Here is a 20441-nt window from a genome sequence, read left to right as displayed (position 1 = left end):
GTAGCTGAGAGGAAGGCAGCAGTAGGAGGGCTGGGCTCTGCTCCTGATTTCAGCTTTTTACATCTAAAACAGCACCAAAATTAATATTTAAACCTAATAAAGGGAGACAGAACCCCCCCAGGATGAGCTAGAGGCCGTGCTCCGTGTGTGCCAGGTAGGTGGATGTTGTTTATCGCTGTGTTTGGAGGCTCCTCGCCCCTTTGTGCCGTTCAGTTAGCTTAGCTTAGCTTAGCATCAGCAGCGGCAGCCGTCTGTCTGCCTGCCGCCTCAGAGGCGCCTCTGGCCGGCCAATAAACCCGCTAGTTAACGGCCTGGTAGCTCCAGCAGACAACCAGGCCACAGGGTGAGAGGTGGAAAAGGGAGGATTTTTTTTATGTTTAACCAGAGGCTGTGACATTGAAATGTAAGGTTGTATTATGATGCTAGTAGAGAAAATGTTGCCTTTAACCCTTAAGAGTTCTGGGTTATTTAGTCATTGAATCCTTTCCATCCTGCCTGTATTCACCACTTAAAACATGTTTAAATGACATGTTGGGATATTTTTTTTCAGCACAACCTCACCTATATGACCTGATAATAATTGATCTTTTATTCTGACTTACTGGATCAACATTTAGAACCAAAAAGAAACAGAAAAACCAACATAAATGTGATCTTGTGATTGTGTGTGATTCTGTCATCAACTCTGGTTTTTATTCTAGTGGGACTCTGTTTGATTTGTGTCTTGTTTAGCGTAACGTTTTAGGTAATTTTGTGTCTTTTTTTGGTAATTTTGTGTGTATTTGTGTCTTTTTTTGGTCATTTTGTGTCTTTTTTTAGACATTTTGTGTCATTTTTTGGCCTTTTGTGTATTTTTTTTAGTAATTTTGTGTCTGTTTTTTTTTTATTCTTTCTTCTCATTTTATGTCTTTTTTTTAATCTTTTTGTGTTTTTTTTGTAATTTTGCATCTTTTTTTTTTTTAGACATTTTGTGTCTTTTTTTCGGTCTTTTGGGGCTTTTTTTTTAGTAATTTTGTGTCATTTTTTAGTCATTTTGTCATTTTTTTTGTTGGTTATTCTGTCTTCTCATTTTGTATCTTTTATTGTAATTTTGAGTCTTTTTCTGTCTTTTTTTAGTCCTTCTCATGTTATCCTTTAGTCCAACATAAAATGTGATTTTGAATCTTTTTTTTTTTACTTTCAAAACACTATCATGCTCAATAAATTATTTTAAATGTGTCAAATGTGAACAAAGGTGTCAAATCTACCATATAAGAGGGTTCCATCCAGTTCTATCATTTGATACTAAATCTATTTGAGCTTGTCTCCAGTTTTACTTGGTATATCATCATCAAACTGAAACTGGCCTCATGGAGTTTACAGCCAGAACTTTAGAGGTAAATGTACAGTAGGGCTCCACGCTGCTTTGTTTTCTACTCTGATGGAGGCAACAAGTCTGGATTATTTGGAGCTTTTAGACACTCCACAGGGTTAAAGTAATAAGTAATAATTAGCTTGTTCAAAAACAACAACAACAACAACCTACTAAGCACATTATTGTATTATGTCTGAGTCAAGACGTTTAACCTTTCAATGAAATTGGTAATTACATTTTCAGGTGGTTGTGTTTGGAATGGATGCCGTTTATTCGATAACCACTCATGGTTTTTTTTGTGTATTTATTTTTATTGTTTTCATTACAGAAAAATATAAACAAATTAGAAATTGTTGGTGGTGCTACACAGAACCATACAGGTTTTTTGATGGCACAGCAACAGAATAACACTAATTCAGTTTTTAGACATTAAAATTGAGAAAAGGTTGCCAGATTTTAAAAAAGATATCCTCTTTAGCAGATATGATGAACCCGATTTTCTCCAAGTGTAATATATTTCCTAGCTCTCTCAACCACATTTCAAATGTAGGAGCCCTTTCACATTTCTAAGACTGTAAAATTAGCTTTCTGGCTAAGCTTATGACATGACAAGAATATCTGGGTGATTCTCATGAACATGGTGCAGCTCATAGCAAAAGTCCAAGGGCATTGAATACATATTTTCTTTGACCCTTTATAACATATACAATCTAAAGTTACTGTTTCATATGAATTTGTAATTTATTTTTTAAAAATTTGAGTTATTTTGACATTTTTAGAGACGCTGTGAGCAAAAATATTCAATACCGTAACACATTCTTACATTAAAAAACAACAAAAGTTGTTGTTTTTTTTCTTTTTCTTTGGACAGCACTTAAATATGCTCAAAGGTAGCTGGTATCACCAAAATGTATTTTATTAAAATATACACATATTTTAATGCAAACAATTCTATCATTACTGTAACATTTAACCATTTTTCCTCATCAATTTTCATTCAGATTTTGTTCTTTATACTTTGTTAAAAACCATTATATTTGATTATATTATGTTAAATTATACATATTTAAACAAATGTATATTTATTTTAATGATGTTTATTAAATATTTATTGTATATAAGTGTGGGGGAACCATGACATTTTTATCTGGATGCATTACAGTAATGAATTTGTGAATCAAAAATATGTTTAAAAATATAAAAAATATTATTTTAACACAAAACAATGACTTGTGGCTCATTATGGCTATATTGTTCATTCATATAAAGGTGAAATATATTTAGTTTAATAAAGTATGTCCTTATAATCTTCACAGACAGAAGTTAGACTGGATCATGAGAATCACCCGGATATTCTTGATACAATTCTCCCATATCTCATCTTTAAATGTGTCCAACAATGTGTTATTCACATTCTGTATGATTCCATCGAGTTTAGATATTTTGCCACTGAATTGAAAAAACCTGTCTAATGCTATGTGTTTTAAATAAAGCTTTGCCAAAGACAGGCGGAGGACTATGAGCCATTATAAGCTGTTGCTTCCTTTCTGTCTGAAGCTTTGGCGCATCATCAGAAAACATAAAGGAGCTAAATGTAATTATCCTCTGCTGGAGTGAACTCATGTGAACTGTCTTCTCTTCCTGTGGCAGCACTGAAACATGGCTCGCTGCAGCATCGTCCTGCTGCTGCTGCTGCAGGGCCTGCACACTTCAGCTGAGGGCTCAGGTAATGTCCCCACAACTCTGACTGTCCTCTTTAGGTTTTTCTGTTTTCACACTGTGATCTTATCTGTTGTCTGTTCTTGCTGTGCACTCAAATGATCATGAGCAGCGTTTATAGCTGGCAGCAAATATGATAGACATTCAGACATTCAGATATAGGTCATACTAGGTCTACAAGTGTCACAATTGCTTTTCAATTATTGTTAAGATGTTATGTGGGCTTGCTGCCTTAAATATGTAACAGTTTGTACAGGTGCATCTCAATGAATTAGAATATGATAGAAAAGTTTATTTATGTCAGTAATTCAATTCAAAAAGGTGAAATAACACATTATATAGATCCATTACACACAGAATGAAACATTTCATGTCTTGATTTATTTAATTTCTTATAATTATAATGATTACGCTTTAAATTTAATGAAGACCTAAAATTCACTGTCTCAAAAAATGTGAATATTACAAAAGACCAATTTTAAAAAGTCTGTTTAATATGGAAATGTTGGCCTCTGAAAAGTATGTCAACTGTATGAATCAATACTTGGTTGGGGCTGTTTGACTTCAACTACTGGAAATTGACTTTTGCATTACATGCACAAATTAACGACAAAAAGACACAAAATGACAAAAAAAGACACAAATTCACCAAAAAAGATTCAAAATGGCCAAAAAAGACAAAAATTGACCAAAAAAGACACAAAATGACCAAAAAAAGACACAAAATTGACGAAAAAAAAGACAAAATGACCAAAAAAAAGACACAAATTGACCAAAAAAGATTCAAAATGTCCAAATAAGGACTCAAAATGACCAAAAAAGACACAAAATCAACAAAAAAGATTCAAAATGACCAAAAAAGACACACATGACCAAAAAAAAAGACTCAAATTCACCAAAAAATACACAAAATGACCAAAAAAAGGCACAAATTCACCAAAAAAGGACACAAAATGACCAAAAAAAGACACAAAATGACAAAAAAAGACACAAATTCACCAAAAAATACACAAAATGACCAAAAAAGACACAAATTGACGAAAAAAAAGACAAAATGACCAAAAAAAAGACACAAATTGACCAAAAAAGATTCAAAATGTCCAAATAAGGACTCAAAATGACCAAAAAAGACACAAAATCAACAAAAAAGACACAAATTGACAAAAAAAATACACAAAATGACCAAAAAAAGACACAAATTATTGACAAAATGACAAAAAAGACACAAATTCACCAAAAAAAGACACAAAATGACAAAAAAAGACACAAATTATTGACAAAATGACAAAAAAAGACCCAAATTCACCAAAAAAGGACACAAAATGACCAGAAAAGGACACAAAATGACCAAAAAAGACACAAAATGACCCAAAAAAAAGACACACATTCACCAAAAAAGGACACAAAATGGCCAAAAAAGACACGGTGTATTGATATGATCCTGTAAGTGTTTCTTTGCTGAAGTGTATAGTTAACGTGTATCTTGTCCCCAGATGGGCAGCTGGTGTGTCTGTGTGACAGCCCCACCTGTCTGAAGGCGGACCAGGCCAGCCAGTGCCGTGGGACGCGCTGCTTCTCCTCCGTTAAGGTGGGCGGTAACGGCGTGATGTTTGAGAGAGGATGTCTGTTTGGACAGGAGAAGAGCCAGCTGCACTGCTCCACCGCCCCGTCCTTCCACCAGGCCATCTTCTGCTGCTCCCAGGACATGTGCAACGGGAACACCACCAGGAGCTTACTCATCTCTCTGCTGCCCACAGGTTCATCTTCCATCATGTCATGATTCATTTCAGCACTTTTAACCCTTTGATGCACAACATATGGACACAAATGATCCGCATTCATTTCTCATGTTATTTTATGCTGCTTAATTGCTCCATCTTTTTAAATCAATTTATTTTATGATTGAATAGTCCAAGTATTATTTGAATATCTTTTTTTATTACAATAGATCATTATATCCATTTTTTCTTTCATACTTTATGAAGAAAAATAGTTTTTGTATTATTACATCAGTTTTACACACATGGGTCGAAAATGACTCATCAAAATTTGATGTATGATTTAAAATTAAATGACCTAATACAATAATAATAGTAATTTGTCTGAAATAGTTACTTTAGCAGTAGGGGGGCCAAACACTTATCTATTTAATATGTTTAACATGTTTAATATTATCATTTTGTCACACATATAGTGTAACTGAAAAAACTAAAAAGACACAATATGACCAAAAAATACACAGAATAACCCAAAAAGTCACAAAATTACAAAAAAAAGACACAAGATGATTTTAAAAAGACACAAAATTACCAAAAAAGACACACAAAATTATTTTAAAAAATACACAAAATTATTAAAAAAGACACACAATTATTTAAAAAAGACACAAAATTACCAAAAAACCCCACAAAATTTAAAAAAAAGCCACAAAATTATTTAAAAAAAAAATTACCAAAAAAACAAAACAAATTACTAAAAAAAAAGATACAGAATTACCAAAAAAGACACAAATTATTTTTTTTTAAAAGACGGAAAATTATTTTTAAAAAGACAGAAAATTACCAAAAAAAGTAATTAATTTCATATCAAGGTGGGGGCCACAAAATATTGTCACAAGGGCCACAATTGGCCCGCGGACCGCGAGTTTGAGACCCATGCTTTAGACCCATGTTGTGCATCAAAGGGTTAAGTGAATTGTCAGATAAACTTTAGCCTTTTTTGTTGATGTTCATGAAATGATGTGACAGAAGAAAACACATGTTCTAATCTGATCCTCTGTCTGTCTGTCTGTCTGTCTGTCTGTCTGTCTGTCTCTGTATCTGTCCTCCTGTCTGTCTGTCTGTCTGTGTGTCTGTCTGTCTGTCTGTCTGTCTGTCTGTCTGTCTGTCTGTCTGTGTGTCCAGCCCCAGAAGGAGAGCCGGTCCGGTACCGTGTGGAGACCCTGGCCCTCTTTGTCCTGGGCCCGGTGGTGGTCCTGGCTCTGCTGTCTGTAGCGTCGGTCCTGGCCTGCAGGAGGCTCCACCACGGCCGTCTGCAGAGGCTGCAGGAGTTCGACACGGAGCAGGGAGCTGTAGACGGACTCATCACCTCCAACCTGGGAGACAGCACCTTAGCAGTAAGACAACTGATGTTCATGGTGAAACAAGGAAAAGAGATTCAGACAATTTAAGAGATTTAATCTGGCGTCTTCTTCTCCTTCTGTCAGCTTTAACACTTAACAGCATTCGTCTGGATACCTTACATTCGTTTATATATGATGGGACTAAAAGCTGCTTTCAATTTTTTCAGTGAATAAGATATGTCATATTATTGTTTTATATGTTTTAAATGGTATTCACAAGGTGTTTAAAACCAGCCACTTAGTTAAACTTGCAGGTACTCTGATTTCACCCCAACATTCGTAATTTTCTGTCTTTGCCTTATGCTGGGCTTCCACCAAAATATTCCCCCAGTCCCAGACTAGAAGCTGAAAGTCTTTAGTAAATCTAGGAGTTTTACTGGAGTCACGGCGCTCCGTCATCTCCATGGTTCAGTTTAAGGTAGTAATCTGCTCTGTTTCATATCAGTCTTTTCCTAGTCTTGGGTTTGTCGCACAACATGGTTTTATTCATAATGGTTTTGGTTATTATCAAGAATGTTTCCATGACTGTAGATGTAAAAATGACCAAAAAAGGACACAAAATTATCCAAATAGACACATATTGACCAAAAATAGATGTAAAAATGATCAAAAAAGACACAAAATGACCAAAAATAGATGTAAAAATGATCAAAAAAGACACAAAATGATCAAAAATAGATAGATGTAGATGTAAAGAAAGTATTAAACCAATCTGCTCTGTTTCATATCAGTCTTTTCCTCGTCTTGGTTTGGATCATATCAAACGTGTTTGATATTATCTCAAGTCTCAGTGACGTAACACAATCACCAACCAATAGATGAGCGGGGGAAAGGTCCCCGGTTCAGACTGGTTCCAGACTGGTTCCTGACTAGTTCCAGACCGGCCAGTAAAACCATTTCCACAGGAAAAAGGAACATCACAATAATGCTTTTTAAAGTTTTTACTAAGAGCATGATGGAAAAATTGCATGGTAGGAAAAAAATGCTAAAAGAATCTAGTTGTAGTCTTGTAGAAAGTTTCCCTGCTAGATTGAGAGTCTGTGTAAAATCTCAGTGTGAGACTAAAAACTCTCAACAATTGTCTTTAGATGGGAGCAGGTACGACACCAGAGTTTTCCAGGAGTCTTCTCCAAATCTTTTCAAAGCCTTCTGATGTATAGGACGCATCAGTTAGACTCCTCAAATGTTTGTTGTGCAGAAAAAAATGTGGACATATATGAAAAGAGTAACGCCTTCACAAACCGCAAACCAGAATTTCTTTTCTAAATAGGTAACGTTTCCATCCCATTCAGATGTTTGTCAGTGCTGAGTTCTAGTAACTTTGCACCTCCATGTCATCTATATATCTGTGCTTCTATATTCTGGCGTATGCAGCTAATGTGATGTGTGTGTGTCTGTAGGACCTGTTGGACCACTCGTGTACCTCTGGTAGTGGATCAGGTCTTCCCTTCCTGGTTCAGAGAACTGTGGCCCGACAGATCAGCCTGATGGAGTGTGTCGGTACGTAGACCACAGGATCAGTTTGCAGTCAAAGTCAGTGTTTGGATGACTGTACACAGCTATTCTAGGAGGTTGTCCTTATTAAGATACACATCTGAAAGATGATGTGACAATAATAGGAGGTCGCATCATTTTTTACTTCTTTAACCCTTGTGTGTATTGGGACGGGGGGGGGGGTGCAAAATGTGAAGAGCAAAAAAGACTCTTTCCCTTTACACAAACACATGCACACACTAGGGTTGTCACGATTCTAAAGTTTTCAACTCGATACCGATACTCAGGAAAATATTCGATACCATTTTCGATACCACAAGGATAAAAACAAAGACCCCAAAATGTAACAGAAATATTTTTATTAGCAAGAAAAATGCAACATGTAAAAATGAACAGAACCACAGGTTAAATATTTATAATAAAAAACAGTTGTGCAAAAAGAAACTGCAACTATGATAACAAGCTTCAGGTCTGAGGTAGTGCAAAAAATAAATAAATCCATACTTTTGAAAATGAGTATTGTATCCAGGTACGTTTTAGTATCGATACTTTTTTGAGATCAAAAAATGTATGTTTGAATGGGAGTCAATGGTGCAAAAAATGTCCTAAGGGTACTCAGAGGAACAGTTTTTTTTGTTTGTTTCAACAATTTTCATTGATTTTTAACAGTGAATTAACAAACAGACACACAAACAATAATAATAATATATATATTTAAAAAAATTAATTAAATAAATAAAAATAAAATAGAAAACTCTGGTATCTTGCGTATGCACATATATATACATACATATATGTAAACAAAAAATAAAATAAAAAAAATAATAGAACAAAATAAAAAACTGGTATCTTGCGTATGCACATATATATACATACATATATGTAAACAAAAAAAAATAAACAACTCTGGTATCTTGCGTATGCACATATATATACATATATGTATACAAAAAAATTAATAAAATAAGAATTAAAAAAAAAATAATAATAAATTCTGGTATCTTGCGTATGTTTTCTATAGTTGATAGAAAACTGATATCCTTGCAAAAACACAAGTAAAATTATTGAGTATTTAAAATGGAAATGTGCATAAATGTACCTGCACAAGGGTTAAAGCAACTTTCAACACACATGTCATGTGTTTCTTTGTGTGTTTTTGTGGTTAAAACTACTAAAACGGTTGTCTTTGGTTGCCGTGGTGAAGGTTTACTGATCACGGCGACTCTGGAAAATTTCAATTTGAGTCTTCCAATGAAAGTATGTAGGTCACATGCCTTGAGATCCTGTTTTCTACCACACAGAACAGTTTGTACCAGTCTGGAATTGGAAAAATGTGGCTTCATGCCGCTTTGTGCTGTTAATGTGGAAACATCAGATCTGTGTCAGACGAGTCGGCTACTCTGTTAAAGGGTAAGCCATGAAATGATATGAAACACCCTAAAATGTCTCCTTTCTTGTCTCTTTTCTCCAGGTAAAGGACGGTACGGAGAGGTGTGGCGGGGTCAGTGGCAGGGAGAGAACGTGGCGGTAAAGATCTTCTCCTCCAGAGACGAGAAGTCCTGGTTCAGAGAGACAGAGATCTATAACACTGTGCTGCTAAGACATGAAAACATACTGGGTGAGTCTGATACACACAGTGATAGTAGATCAGACCTGGTGAGGCATCAGGGGGCCACAAAAAGTAAAACTGGAAATAGATTTAGTATAAAATGATATAACTGAATGGAACCCTCTTATATGTTTGATGATTTGACACCTTTGGTCACATTTGCAACATTTAAAATTCTTTATTGAGCATGATAGTGTTTTGGAAGTTAAAAAAAAAAGATTCAAAATCACATTTCATGTTGGACTAAAGGACTAAAAAAGACACAAAATGACCAAAAAGACACAAAATGACTAAAAAAAGACAAAATGACTAAAAAAAGACACAAAATGACTAAAAAAAAGACACAAAATGACAAAAAAGACACAAAATGACTCAAAAAAGACACAAAATGACTAAAAAAGACACAAAATGCCTTAAAAAAGACACAAAATGACCAAAGAAAAACATAAAAAAGACACAAAATGACCAAAGAAAGACATAAAAAAGACACAAAATGACCAAAGAAAGACATAAAAAAAGACACAAAATGACCAAAAAGACACAAAATGACCAAAAAAGACACAAAATGACTATAAAAGACACAAAATGACCAAAAAAGACACAAAAAGACCAAAAAAAGACACAAAAAGACCAAAAAAAGACACAAAAAGACCAAAAAAAGACACAAAATGACCAAAAAAAGAAACAAAATTACTAAAAAAGACACAAAATGATTAAAAAAAGACACAGAATTACTAAAAAAAGACACAAAATGACTAAAAAAGACCAAAAAAAGACACAAAATGACCAAAAAAAGAAACAAAATTACTAAAAAAGACACAAAAAGACACAAAATGACAAAAAAAGACCCAAAATGACCAAAGAAAGACACAACATGACTAAAAAAAGACACAAAATGTCTAAAAAAAAAAGGCACAAATTGACCAAAAAAAAGACACAAAATGACTAAAAAGACACAAAATGTCTAAAAAAAGACACAAAATGACCAAAGAAAGGAAACAAAATGACTATAAAAGACACAAAATGACTATAAAAGACACAAAATGACCAAAAAAGACACAAAATGACAAAAAAAGACACAAAATGACCAAAGAAATACATAAAAAAAGACACAAAATGACCAAAGAAAGACACAAAATGACAAAAAAAAGACACAAAATAACTAAGTCAACTCTCAGAGTCAAACACACTCAAAATTTCTTTAGAAATTTTCTAGTTCCATATCACATCTAAAATATATCGATATATCTTCTATATATTTATATCGCCCAGCCCTAGGTGCTATGACTTTGAAGAAAGTGCTTAAAACAGTTTAAAACTGGTTTGTTTACAACACAAAAGCATCTGATTTAATAAAGTAAGTACACAAGTAAGTAAGTAAAGTTTATTTATATAGCACTTTTCACAGATAAAATCACAAAGTGCTTTACAGAAGATAAAAAGAACGAAATAAGATAATAGATATAACATAAGACAATTAAAACACAATTAAAACATAATGAAACATACAAATTATAAAATAAATGCCAGATGCCTGTCTTAAAAATCACCTTAAGACCAGATATCTTTTTAGAGTCCACAGAAATTACGGACCGTAGTAATGCGTTGAAGGTAAATATTGTGTATATAGTATTTCTATAGATTTTATTCTCATGTGTCGTGTTGTTCTGTGCCCTTCGTCTCGTCTGTCAGGCTTCATGGCGTCAGACATGACGTCCCGTAACTCCAGCACCCAGCTGTGGCTCATCACCCATTACCACGAGAACGGCTCGCTGTACGACTACCTGCAGCGTGTTGCCGTGGAGACGTCGGAGGGCTTGGCCATGGCGGCGTCCATAGCCTGCGGCCTGGTGCACCTGCACACAGAAATCTTTGGCACCGAGGGGAAACCAGCCATCGCACACCGCGACCTGAAGAGCAAAAACATCCTGGTGACCAAGGAGCTGCGCTGCTGCATCGCTGACCTCGGTCAGTTTATTATCCAGTATTTATTTTATTTCATCTTTCTTCATCTGAATCCACTAAAGTAGCAGCTACTCTTATTTTTTTTCAGTGTTTGGAAAGCAGTAGATGAAAACTGGGTTTAGAGCTGCAACAATTATTCCATTAATCAATTATTAACTATTATTAACTATTTAAATAATCGAATAATTGGTTTGAGCAGGTTTTTCAAGTATATTTTAAGTGTGTTTTTTTATTGGCAACTTCATTTGTGTGTTTATTCATGATTTTGGCAGCATCCACCCTTTTTTGTTGATCAAGAAAATCATGACCAAAAGACACAAAATGACAAAAAATAGTTACCAAAAAAATGACACAAAATTATTGATATAGAAATAAATTGACCAAAAATAGATGCAAAAATGACTAAAAAGACACAAAATGACAATAAATAGATGCAAAAATGACCAACAAATGACACAAAATTATCGAAATAGAAACAAATTGACCAAAAATAGATGTAAAAATGATCAAAAAAGACACAAAATGACAAAAAATATAGTCATAGTATAGTCAAAAATTATTATACCATTGATTTCTTAAATTTCTTGTTCATTTTAACGCCTGGTTCAACTAAAGGTTCATTTGTTTGGACAAATATAATTATAACAACAAAATTGCTCCTAAGAGACTAATTTAAGAGCTGATATCTAGACATTTAACATGGTTTTCTTCAATAATAACCAAAATCATCATCAAGAAAACCATGTTAAATGTCTAGATATCAGCTGAGAGAGGACCTAAGACTGAGCCCTGAGGAACACCTTCAACCGATTTTATTTATTGATAATAAATGTCTAGATATCAGCTCTTAAATTAAACTCTTATGGGCTATTTTTGTTGTTATCATTATATTTGTCCAAACAAATGTACTTTTAGTTGTACCAGGTATTAAAATTAACAAGAAAGCAAGGAGAAAACAAGGGTGATCTAATCATTTTTTCGATGACTGTATACACATATTTACCCATATACATGTGACAGCTGACTCTAACTCCTGTGTGTGTGTGTGTGTGTGTGTGTGTGCCTGCTTTAGGGCTGGCGGTGACCCACTCCCAGGCAGACAACCTGCTGGATGTGGGCAACAACCCGAAGGTGGGTACCAAACGCTACATGGCTCCTGAGGTTCTGGACGAGAGCATCCAGACGGACTGCTTCGACGCCTATAAGAGAGTCGATATCTGGGCCTTCGGCCTGGTGCTGTGGGAGATCGCCAGACGCACATACAGCAACGGTGAGACGCACAAACAAGCTCCTCTAACTTCTTAGTTCTTCTTAAATACTGTTTTATATTCACAATGGTTTCATGACGTGCTGTGAGTAGAGATGTTCCGATAACATTTTTTTCCCCTCCCGATACCTGCATGACATTACTCTCCAAGTAAAACTCAAATATAAGCTCAAATAGATTTAGTATAAAATGATAGAACTGGATGGAACCCTCTTATATGGTAGATTTGACACCTTTGGTCACATTTGCAACATTTACAATTGTTTATTGAGCATGATAGTGTTTTGGAAGTTAAAAAAAAGATTCAAAATCACATTTTATGTTGTTCTTACCGTAACACTGTATGGTGTGTTATATTAACACTTGGAGCCCGGAACAATGTCGAAAATTCTGACATTCGTGTAGACCTTGAATGCACCATTAGCCGCCAGACTTTCTATGTGCTGCAATGTAAATAATCTAACTAACGGAACATTAATCCTGTTTTACCGACAATGTTTGTCGCTGATAGTGGGGGGGGAGACGGATCAGGATCACTTTGTGTTCCTAGTGCCATCTGCACGCATGCTAGTGCTACTTAGCTTAGCTCGTAGCCTCGCGTTATGTAATCAATTCCTCCTCGTCCCTCTAAAACAGCAGCTGCAGGTTGCAGCACAGCGCCACTGTTTTAAGAGCTCATTTAATAAATGACGTGGTATCAGACCGGTGCCTGGACTCCAGTACTCTCCGATATGGATGCAGCATTTTCGGCAGTATCGGAGCAATTTCCGATACTGGAATCGGAATCAGAACAACTCTAGTTGTGAAGAGGGAGAACTAATTTCCCCTTCATTGATCTTGTTTCTCCAGTTAATATTTATCATGTCGGTTTGTCTCTCCAGGTATCGTTGAGGAGTACAAGCCTCCGTTCTACGACCAGGTCCCCAACGACCCGAGCTTCGAGGACATGAGGAAGGTGGTGTGTGTGGAGCAGCAGAGGCCTTTCATTCCTAACCGCTGGTTCTCTGATCCTGTACGTACTCTACTTCTTCTATTATTCTACTTTACTCTGTTTAATCAATGTGTTTAAGCTACGATAAACTTTGGCATTTTCCTGACTTTTTTTTAAATATGATGTTTTTATACAGCAACATTTTATTAAGGAATATACCCTGGCAATTTTTTTTTTACATATTACACTAGCCTAAGACTAACCTGGAAAACCTGGAAAATGATTCACCAATTCTCCAGTCATGGAAAACATATGGAAAATGAGAAAAAAGGTCAAATGTCCTGAGCTTCGAGATAATTAACCGTTAATGGGCCACGTTTCACTCAGCATTTCACACTTGTTTTATTGTCTGACAATAGAAACAGAAAATAAGTGAATGAAAACAACTTTAGGAATTTTGTTGTATTTAAATACTGTGTATGTGCAGTAAAAACTTTAAATTAGCCTGTTACATGTTCATTTGAACCGCTGGCATTTACTATTGCCACTGTTGTTAGCATTTAACAGTACAGCTATCCATCAGTCAATCTGACTTTATTCAAGAGTCTTTATTGTCATTATGCTGGATAACGAAATATTTGTTGGACCCACAGCTTACATACAATAGAATAATAATAGAATAGATATTGCATGTTAAGGCACACATTAAATAAAAAAATAAATATACGACTAAATTATTTACACAGGTTTGGATGAAGGGTGGCTGGGGATGAGAAGATACAGTGGTGTGTGTGTTTGTGTGTGTGTGTGATTTTGTAACTTTTAAACAAATCAAATGCAATTCAAAGGGCTTGACAGGTTAGTTAAACAATGAAAAATGGGCAGTAATGGACAGTTCGAAATGTTTGATTTGTCCTCTTATTACAGGAGTAATATCTATTTTTCATAGATAAATCATAGCCATAAACTGCACATCAAATGTCTGAGTTATAAACATAGAAACAATCTAGGTAAATTCAAGTTACAAATGTAAAAAAGAACACTCCCCGAGAATGAGCGGGACAGGGGAATGCATTAGTATATGACATGATATTTTTTCTCTGTAGCGGCTGAAAATGTCCTGGAAAATAATTTCAGGTTAGAGTGGGAACCCTGACTGACTGCTTTCTGCTTTTATTCCCTCATTCTCTTCCTCCTCTGTCCCCCTTCGTCTCTCAGACTCTGTCTGCTCTGGTGAAGCTGATGAAGGAGTGCTGGTACCAGAACCCGTCTGCACGACTCACAGCGCTGCGCATCAAGAAGACTCTGGACAAGATCCACAGCTCTCTGGAGAAGGGCAAGGAGTCGTGAGGGGGAGGAGCCTCTGGAGGAGCTGCCTGGAGTCACTGGAGCCTAGAGGTTGAGGAACCAGACCAGGACAATAAGGAATAAGGGGGACGGGGGACGGACAGGCAGCAGAGGAGAGATGTTTCCACCCGGCCTCATCCTTCTCCTGCTCGCTCTTCTTCTGTGGTTTCCTTCCACCAACATCCTGACTTGAAGCCCACAGACCCAGTTTAGACCTCTGAGTCTGAACCAGCCAGCCTTTGTTACAGGACTCACCTGCTGCCATCGAGTCACACTCACCTGAACTCTAGACTGTTACTGAGTGAACAACATGGACGTAGAGCTCCATCCCAACGCTTTAAGACTGCTCACACACACACACACACACACACACACACACACACACAAAACACAACATTTGGAGTCTCTTCCAATCTGGTTTCTGATCCCCAGACAGCACACACTGCAAAAAGGTGTTTAGTCTGAAAACCAGATCAAACAGTAAATCTGAGGGAAATGATCTTGCTGCATGGACAGATAATTTAGCTTGACAAGATTTATTAAATTAAGATTATTAAATCTAGAAATAAGCATGTTGCAAGGTTATTATAGTTAAAGGAAAGGAAAGGAAAGGAAAGGAAATAAAGGAACATTTATTGTGACCTTATTGAATCAGGCACCCAACAAATACCCCCAAATTTACAAGAAAAAAGTGACAAGTTTATGGGAAAAAATTCTAAAATTTACAAATTTACGAGAAAAAAGTGATGAAATTACGAGAAAAAAGTGACGAATTTACGAGAAAAAAGTGACGAATTTACGAGAAAAAAGTGACGAATTTACAAGAAAAAAGTGACGAAATTACGAGAAAAAAGTGACGAGTTTATGAGAAAAAAGTGACAAATTTATGAGAAAAAAGTGACGAAATTACGAGAAAAAAGTGACGAATTTACGAGGAAAAAGTGACGAAATTACGAGAAAAAAGTGACAAATTTACGAGAAAAAAGTGACGATTTTACGAGAAAGAAGTGACAAATTTACAAGAAAAAAGTGACAAATTTACGAGAAAAAAAGTGACGAAATTACGAGAAAAAAGTGACGAATTTACGAGAAAAAAGTGACGATTTTACGAGAAAGAAGTGACAAATTTACAAGAAAAAAGTGACGAAATTACAAGAAAAAAGTGACAAATTTATGAGAAAAAAGTGACAAATTTACGAGAAAAAAAGTGACGAATTTACGAGAAAAAAGTGACAAATTTACGAGAAAAAAATTCACAAACAGGCAACATTTATTGTGACCTTTTTGAATCTGGCACCCCAATTACAAATTACAAAAAAACTAAAACTAATAAAAACTAAACTAAAACTAAGCATTTCCCAAAAAATAAAAAATAAACTAAAACTACCAAACTCACTCTAAAAACTCATTAAAACTAACTGAATTTGAAAACAAAAAATCACAACGAAATTAAAACTAATGAAAAATCCGAAGCTATTATAACCTTGCCATGTTGAACGCTTAAAATAAGAAATTAACTTTTAAAACAAGATAAATTAAAGCGATGAACTGTTTCTTACTGAGATAAAAAAAAAAAACTTTTTTAGAAGTATTAGATATTTTAACTTGTTTTAAGAGTTAATTTCTTATTTTAAGCGTTCAACATGCTTATTTCTAGATTTAATAATCTTAATTGAATAAATCTTGTCAAGGTAAATTATCTGTCCATGCAGCAAGATCATTTCCCTCAGATTTACTGTTTGATCTGGTTTTTAAACACCTTTTATTTTCCTGCAGTGTGTTTTTGGCGTTCTGCTCAGAGACAATCACTCATTTAGCTTTATTACAACATGCCAACTATCGCCACAAATATATTCACGTACAAAAGGAAAAGAGCCAATTCAATCAAATTTGTCTCTTTAAAATCATATTTATTAAATTGCCACTGCTACCTGCCACACTACTGAGAATATGTACGACTGATGGTGGTGGAACAGACTGTGTTCATATATAGGAATTTACTCTACTGTACCCATAATGTCATTATCGAAGCTAGTAGGAAATGATTTGTTGAGAAATAGAGGAAACAGGTAGAAAACTGTTCTCGCTGATCTTGTTTGTTGTCTGGAAAGAACAGGATAAAAAAACTAAAGGGGCCGGATTCATAAAAGTGTTCTTCAGAGAAAACTTAAGAAAAATTATTTAGGAAAAAAATAGGATGTTTCTAAGTCCATCCATCCATCGTCCATTTTCGTCCATTTATCTGGGGCCGGGTCGCGGGGGCAGCATTCTAAGAATGTTCTTAAATGATATTCACCATTTTTTTCTTAAGAATTGTCTTGGGAAGTTCTTAGTTTTCTCACTTAAGAAGTTCTTAGATTTTTAACTTAAGATCATTAATTAAGTAGTATCAAATACAAAAAATGCCTCTGTGATTTACTATGAGAACATTATAGTTTAATCTAGGAATAAACCGACATGTCACACAGACTGAAAGGATATTTACATTATATCAGTGCGGCAGCATAGCTTAATGTTAGGGCCGGGACTCGATTAAAAAAAAATCGAATTAATTAGAGGCTTTGTAATTAATTAATCGCATTTTAATCGCATATAAATATTTGATCTGAGAACAGTGAGAAGTAATTTTTTCTCATGGATTTTTAGTATACCATTGAATAATGACTGAATACATAAGCTTAAGCAACAAAAATATTTTTTATTTTTGTTGTCTGAACTCATGAACGCTAGTTGGTGCTCCAGTATAATCGGTCCTCCTGAAACTCATCCAGTGAGAAACGTTCCGCGGTGCAAAAATAAGTGCGATTAAAATGCGTTACTTTAATTTTTGTGTAGTTAATTAATCTTGATTAACGCGTTAAAGTCCCGGCCCTAATATATATCATACCAATTGTTCATTTTGTGATAAAAGCACCATATTTGGCTGATGTGTTGATAAATATATTGGGACCAAAACTTGATATTGGGCCATCACAAACTCAGACCCCGGTTGCCATGGCAGCCATTTTTAAAATAGGCTCACTTTGCAGCGTATTACGTCAACTTCCCGCTATGATATCCTGGCATGCTTTTTACCAATGGATTCCTTTGATCTTTTTCCATAAGATAGTTTCATAAAATAGATATGATGATAAAATGAAGCCTGCTACAGTCTCGTGAGCCCAAGGAGTTTATTTATTACAGTAACATTCAGAGGCAATCTCCCCATTTTGTTGCATTTTCTTTAATTTGTTAGTTTTTAATATTGTCAAAAAACATATTTTCAGAATTTTAACCCTTTATATGCCAGTTTATATATTTGAATTTTCCCAAAATTTCTTCCAAAAAAAACCCAAAAGATGATTTTTCCCCCCATATAATAAATAGTAGGGAGCTATATAAAAAACACTAATGCAATCAAATCAATTTTGTTGCTAATCTTTGACAGATTTAAGACTCTAATCACCACCAAAACCCTCAGCTCCTTACTATTTATTTTATGGGGAATAAAATCATTTTATTTTATGTGTTTTTTTGGAAGAAATTATGAAAAAAAAAATTCAAATATATAAACTGGCATATATATTTAAATTTTTCCAAAATTTCTTCCAAAAAAACCCAAAAGATGATTTTTTCCCCCATATAATAAATAGTAGGGAGCTATATAAAAAACACTAATGCAATTAAATCAATTTTGTTGCTAATCTTTGACAGATCCAAGACCAAAACCCTCAGCTCCTTACTATTTATTATATGGGGAATAAAATCATTTTGTTTTACGTTTTTTTTGGAAGAAATGATGAAAAAAAAATTCTAATATATAAACTGGCATATAAAGGGTTAAAATTCAGAAAATTATTTAATGTTTGGTAGTTTTCAACAAGTCTGAAGTTGTTGTTTACCTACTATTTATTTTATGGGGAATAAAATAATTTTATTTTATGTGTTTTTTTGGAAGAAATTATGAAAAAAAAAATTCAAATATATAAAAACTGGCATATAAAGGGTTAAAATTCAGGAAATTATTTAATATTTGGTAGTTTTCAACAAGTCTGAAGTTGTTTAAGAGACTTATGGAAAAAAACGGAAAAAATATTGATGTATGGTGATTTAATAGCAGTTTAAGTGTGCATGCCCTTATTAGGTCATGAGGGTCACCAGAGGGAAGTAAATTTGAGGATGGCTTAAACGGTAAAGACAAAAACAAAAGATAAGAATTTTCTTCATGAATACCAAATCTTCTTAAATTTCGTTTTAAGAGCAAAGTTTAGAAAAAAAGTGGCACTTTAGAAGTATTTTTTCTTAAGAAAGCTTCGTGAATCCGGCCCCTGATATATAATTATCCTGCTGCTTGGTGGAGTAGACACACAGTAACTACGGTTATTAGTCTGTATCTTATAATAAGAATATTTCCTTTCTGCCTGCACACTTCTTCATAAACTCACTGTGGCTCCTCTGTCTTTGTGCAGGCAGAGAGGAATCCAGTAAGACTTGTTTGTGGTAGAAGACATGTTTGAGACTCTGGAGGTGAAGTGGTTTTCTGTAGCGAGGTGGAGCTTCAATTATTAACTCCATCTCCCATCATGCAACACTGTTCAAGCTGCCTGAATAACAAGAAAAACACTCCATCTTCACCTGGAAACTGTTTTATTCAATATTTCATTTCAGACGGATGAAGTTGCCTCTAGGTGTTCAGTTACAAATGTTCACAAAAAGCTGTTTGTTTTTGAAGAAAAAAATGTTGCTTTGTCTTTTTTTATATGTAATAAAACATTTACTGCACTCTTGTCTAATGATTTCACAGCTCGAGTCTCAGTTTGGGGAAGATGGACGTCAGTTCAAAGTTATTTAGGCACAAAACTAAATATGGGAAACATCGTTTTAACCTCCTTTTTGACCACAAACCATTTTCAACATACATTTAACCCTCTGGAGTCCCAGGAAGCTCCAGATCACGACTTCTTCATGACGTCACAACGTAAAAACTGCTTTTGTCTAAAGTTTTGGCTTTTCTACAAGTTTCCATGTCCAGTTTAATGCATCAACTCTTTTTCAGCAAATTTAAAAAAATACCTCGACCAAGTGTATTAACATGATTTTACTTTTTTTGCAGAGATTTTTCTAATTTTGCAGTGTGCATTCAGCATTTTTAATGCAATCTTTTGTTTACTGTTTTTTGTAATTTTTGTGTTTTGTGTATTTTGTTTTTTGTAATTTCGTGTTTTTATTTTTTTAAATGTTTTTGAGTGTTTTTATGTTTTAATGTGTATTTTTTTGCTTGTTTTTTGTATTTTTTTCTGTGTCTTGTGTTTTTTGTAACTTTTTGTGTTCATGTGTTTTTTGTATTTTTTGTTTTTATGTGTTTTGTGTGTATTTTGTATTTTTTGTAATTTCTTTGTTTTTACGTTTTTCGTAATTTTTGTTTTTGAGTGTGTTTTTATGTGTATTTTTGAATTATTTTTTTTTTTGTGTCTTGTGTTCTTTTTTAACTTTTTGTGTTTGTATGTGTGTTTTTTGTAACTTTTTGTGTTCAAAATATTGATCCAGTAAGTCAAAATGAAAATAACAATCAGTTCATATAGGTGAGGTTGAGCTGAAAACAATGATACCAACACGTCATGGTAAAGATTTTTATGTGATATATACAGGCAGAAT

The 20441-nt window shown here is 34.5% G+C and overlaps 1 protein-coding gene across 1 annotated transcript; it reads left to right on the top strand.

Moving 5' to 3' along the window:
- acvr1l (activin A receptor, type 1 like) lies at positions 1-14894 on the top strand. The gene is made up of 10 exons (XM_059352878.1): positions 1-154; positions 3005-3080; positions 4567-4830; positions 5977-6188; positions 7595-7694; positions 9160-9306; positions 10990-11265; positions 12335-12532; positions 13411-13541; positions 14679-14894. The coding sequence occupies exons 2-10, from the start codon at positions 3014-3016 to the stop codon at positions 14808-14810; spliced, it is 1527 nt and encodes a 508-aa protein (XP_059208861.1). The 5' UTR covers positions 1-154; positions 3005-3013; the 3' UTR covers positions 14811-14894.
- The last annotated feature ends 5547 nt before the right edge of the window (positions 14895-20441 follow it).

This window comes from Centropristis striata, chromosome 16, assembly GCF_030273125.1.
Source record: "Centropristis striata isolate RG_2023a ecotype Rhode Island chromosome 16, C.striata_1.0, whole genome shotgun sequence".
NCBI classification, from domain to species: Eukaryota; Metazoa; Chordata; class Actinopteri; order Perciformes; family Serranidae; genus Centropristis; species Centropristis striata.
This window is presented reverse-complemented; position numbering and strand designations above follow the sequence as displayed.

What these genes read in the sequence shown, in the direction of transcription:
- acvr1l (XM_059352878.1), top strand. Translation starts at nt 3,014, where the DNA reads ATGGCTCGCTGCAGCATCGTCCTGCTGCTGCTGCTGCAGGGCCTGCAC. An exon ending in CATCTCTCTGCTGCCCACAG is followed by an intron (nt 4,831 to 5,976) that starts GTTCATCTTCCA and finishes CTGTGTGTCCAG; the next exon opens with CCCCAGAAGGAGAGCCGGTC. An exon ending in ACCGCTGGTTCTCTGATCCT is followed by an intron (nt 13,542 to 14,678) that starts GTACGTACTCTA and finishes TTCGTCTCTCAG; the next exon opens with ACTCTGTCTGCTCTGGTGAA.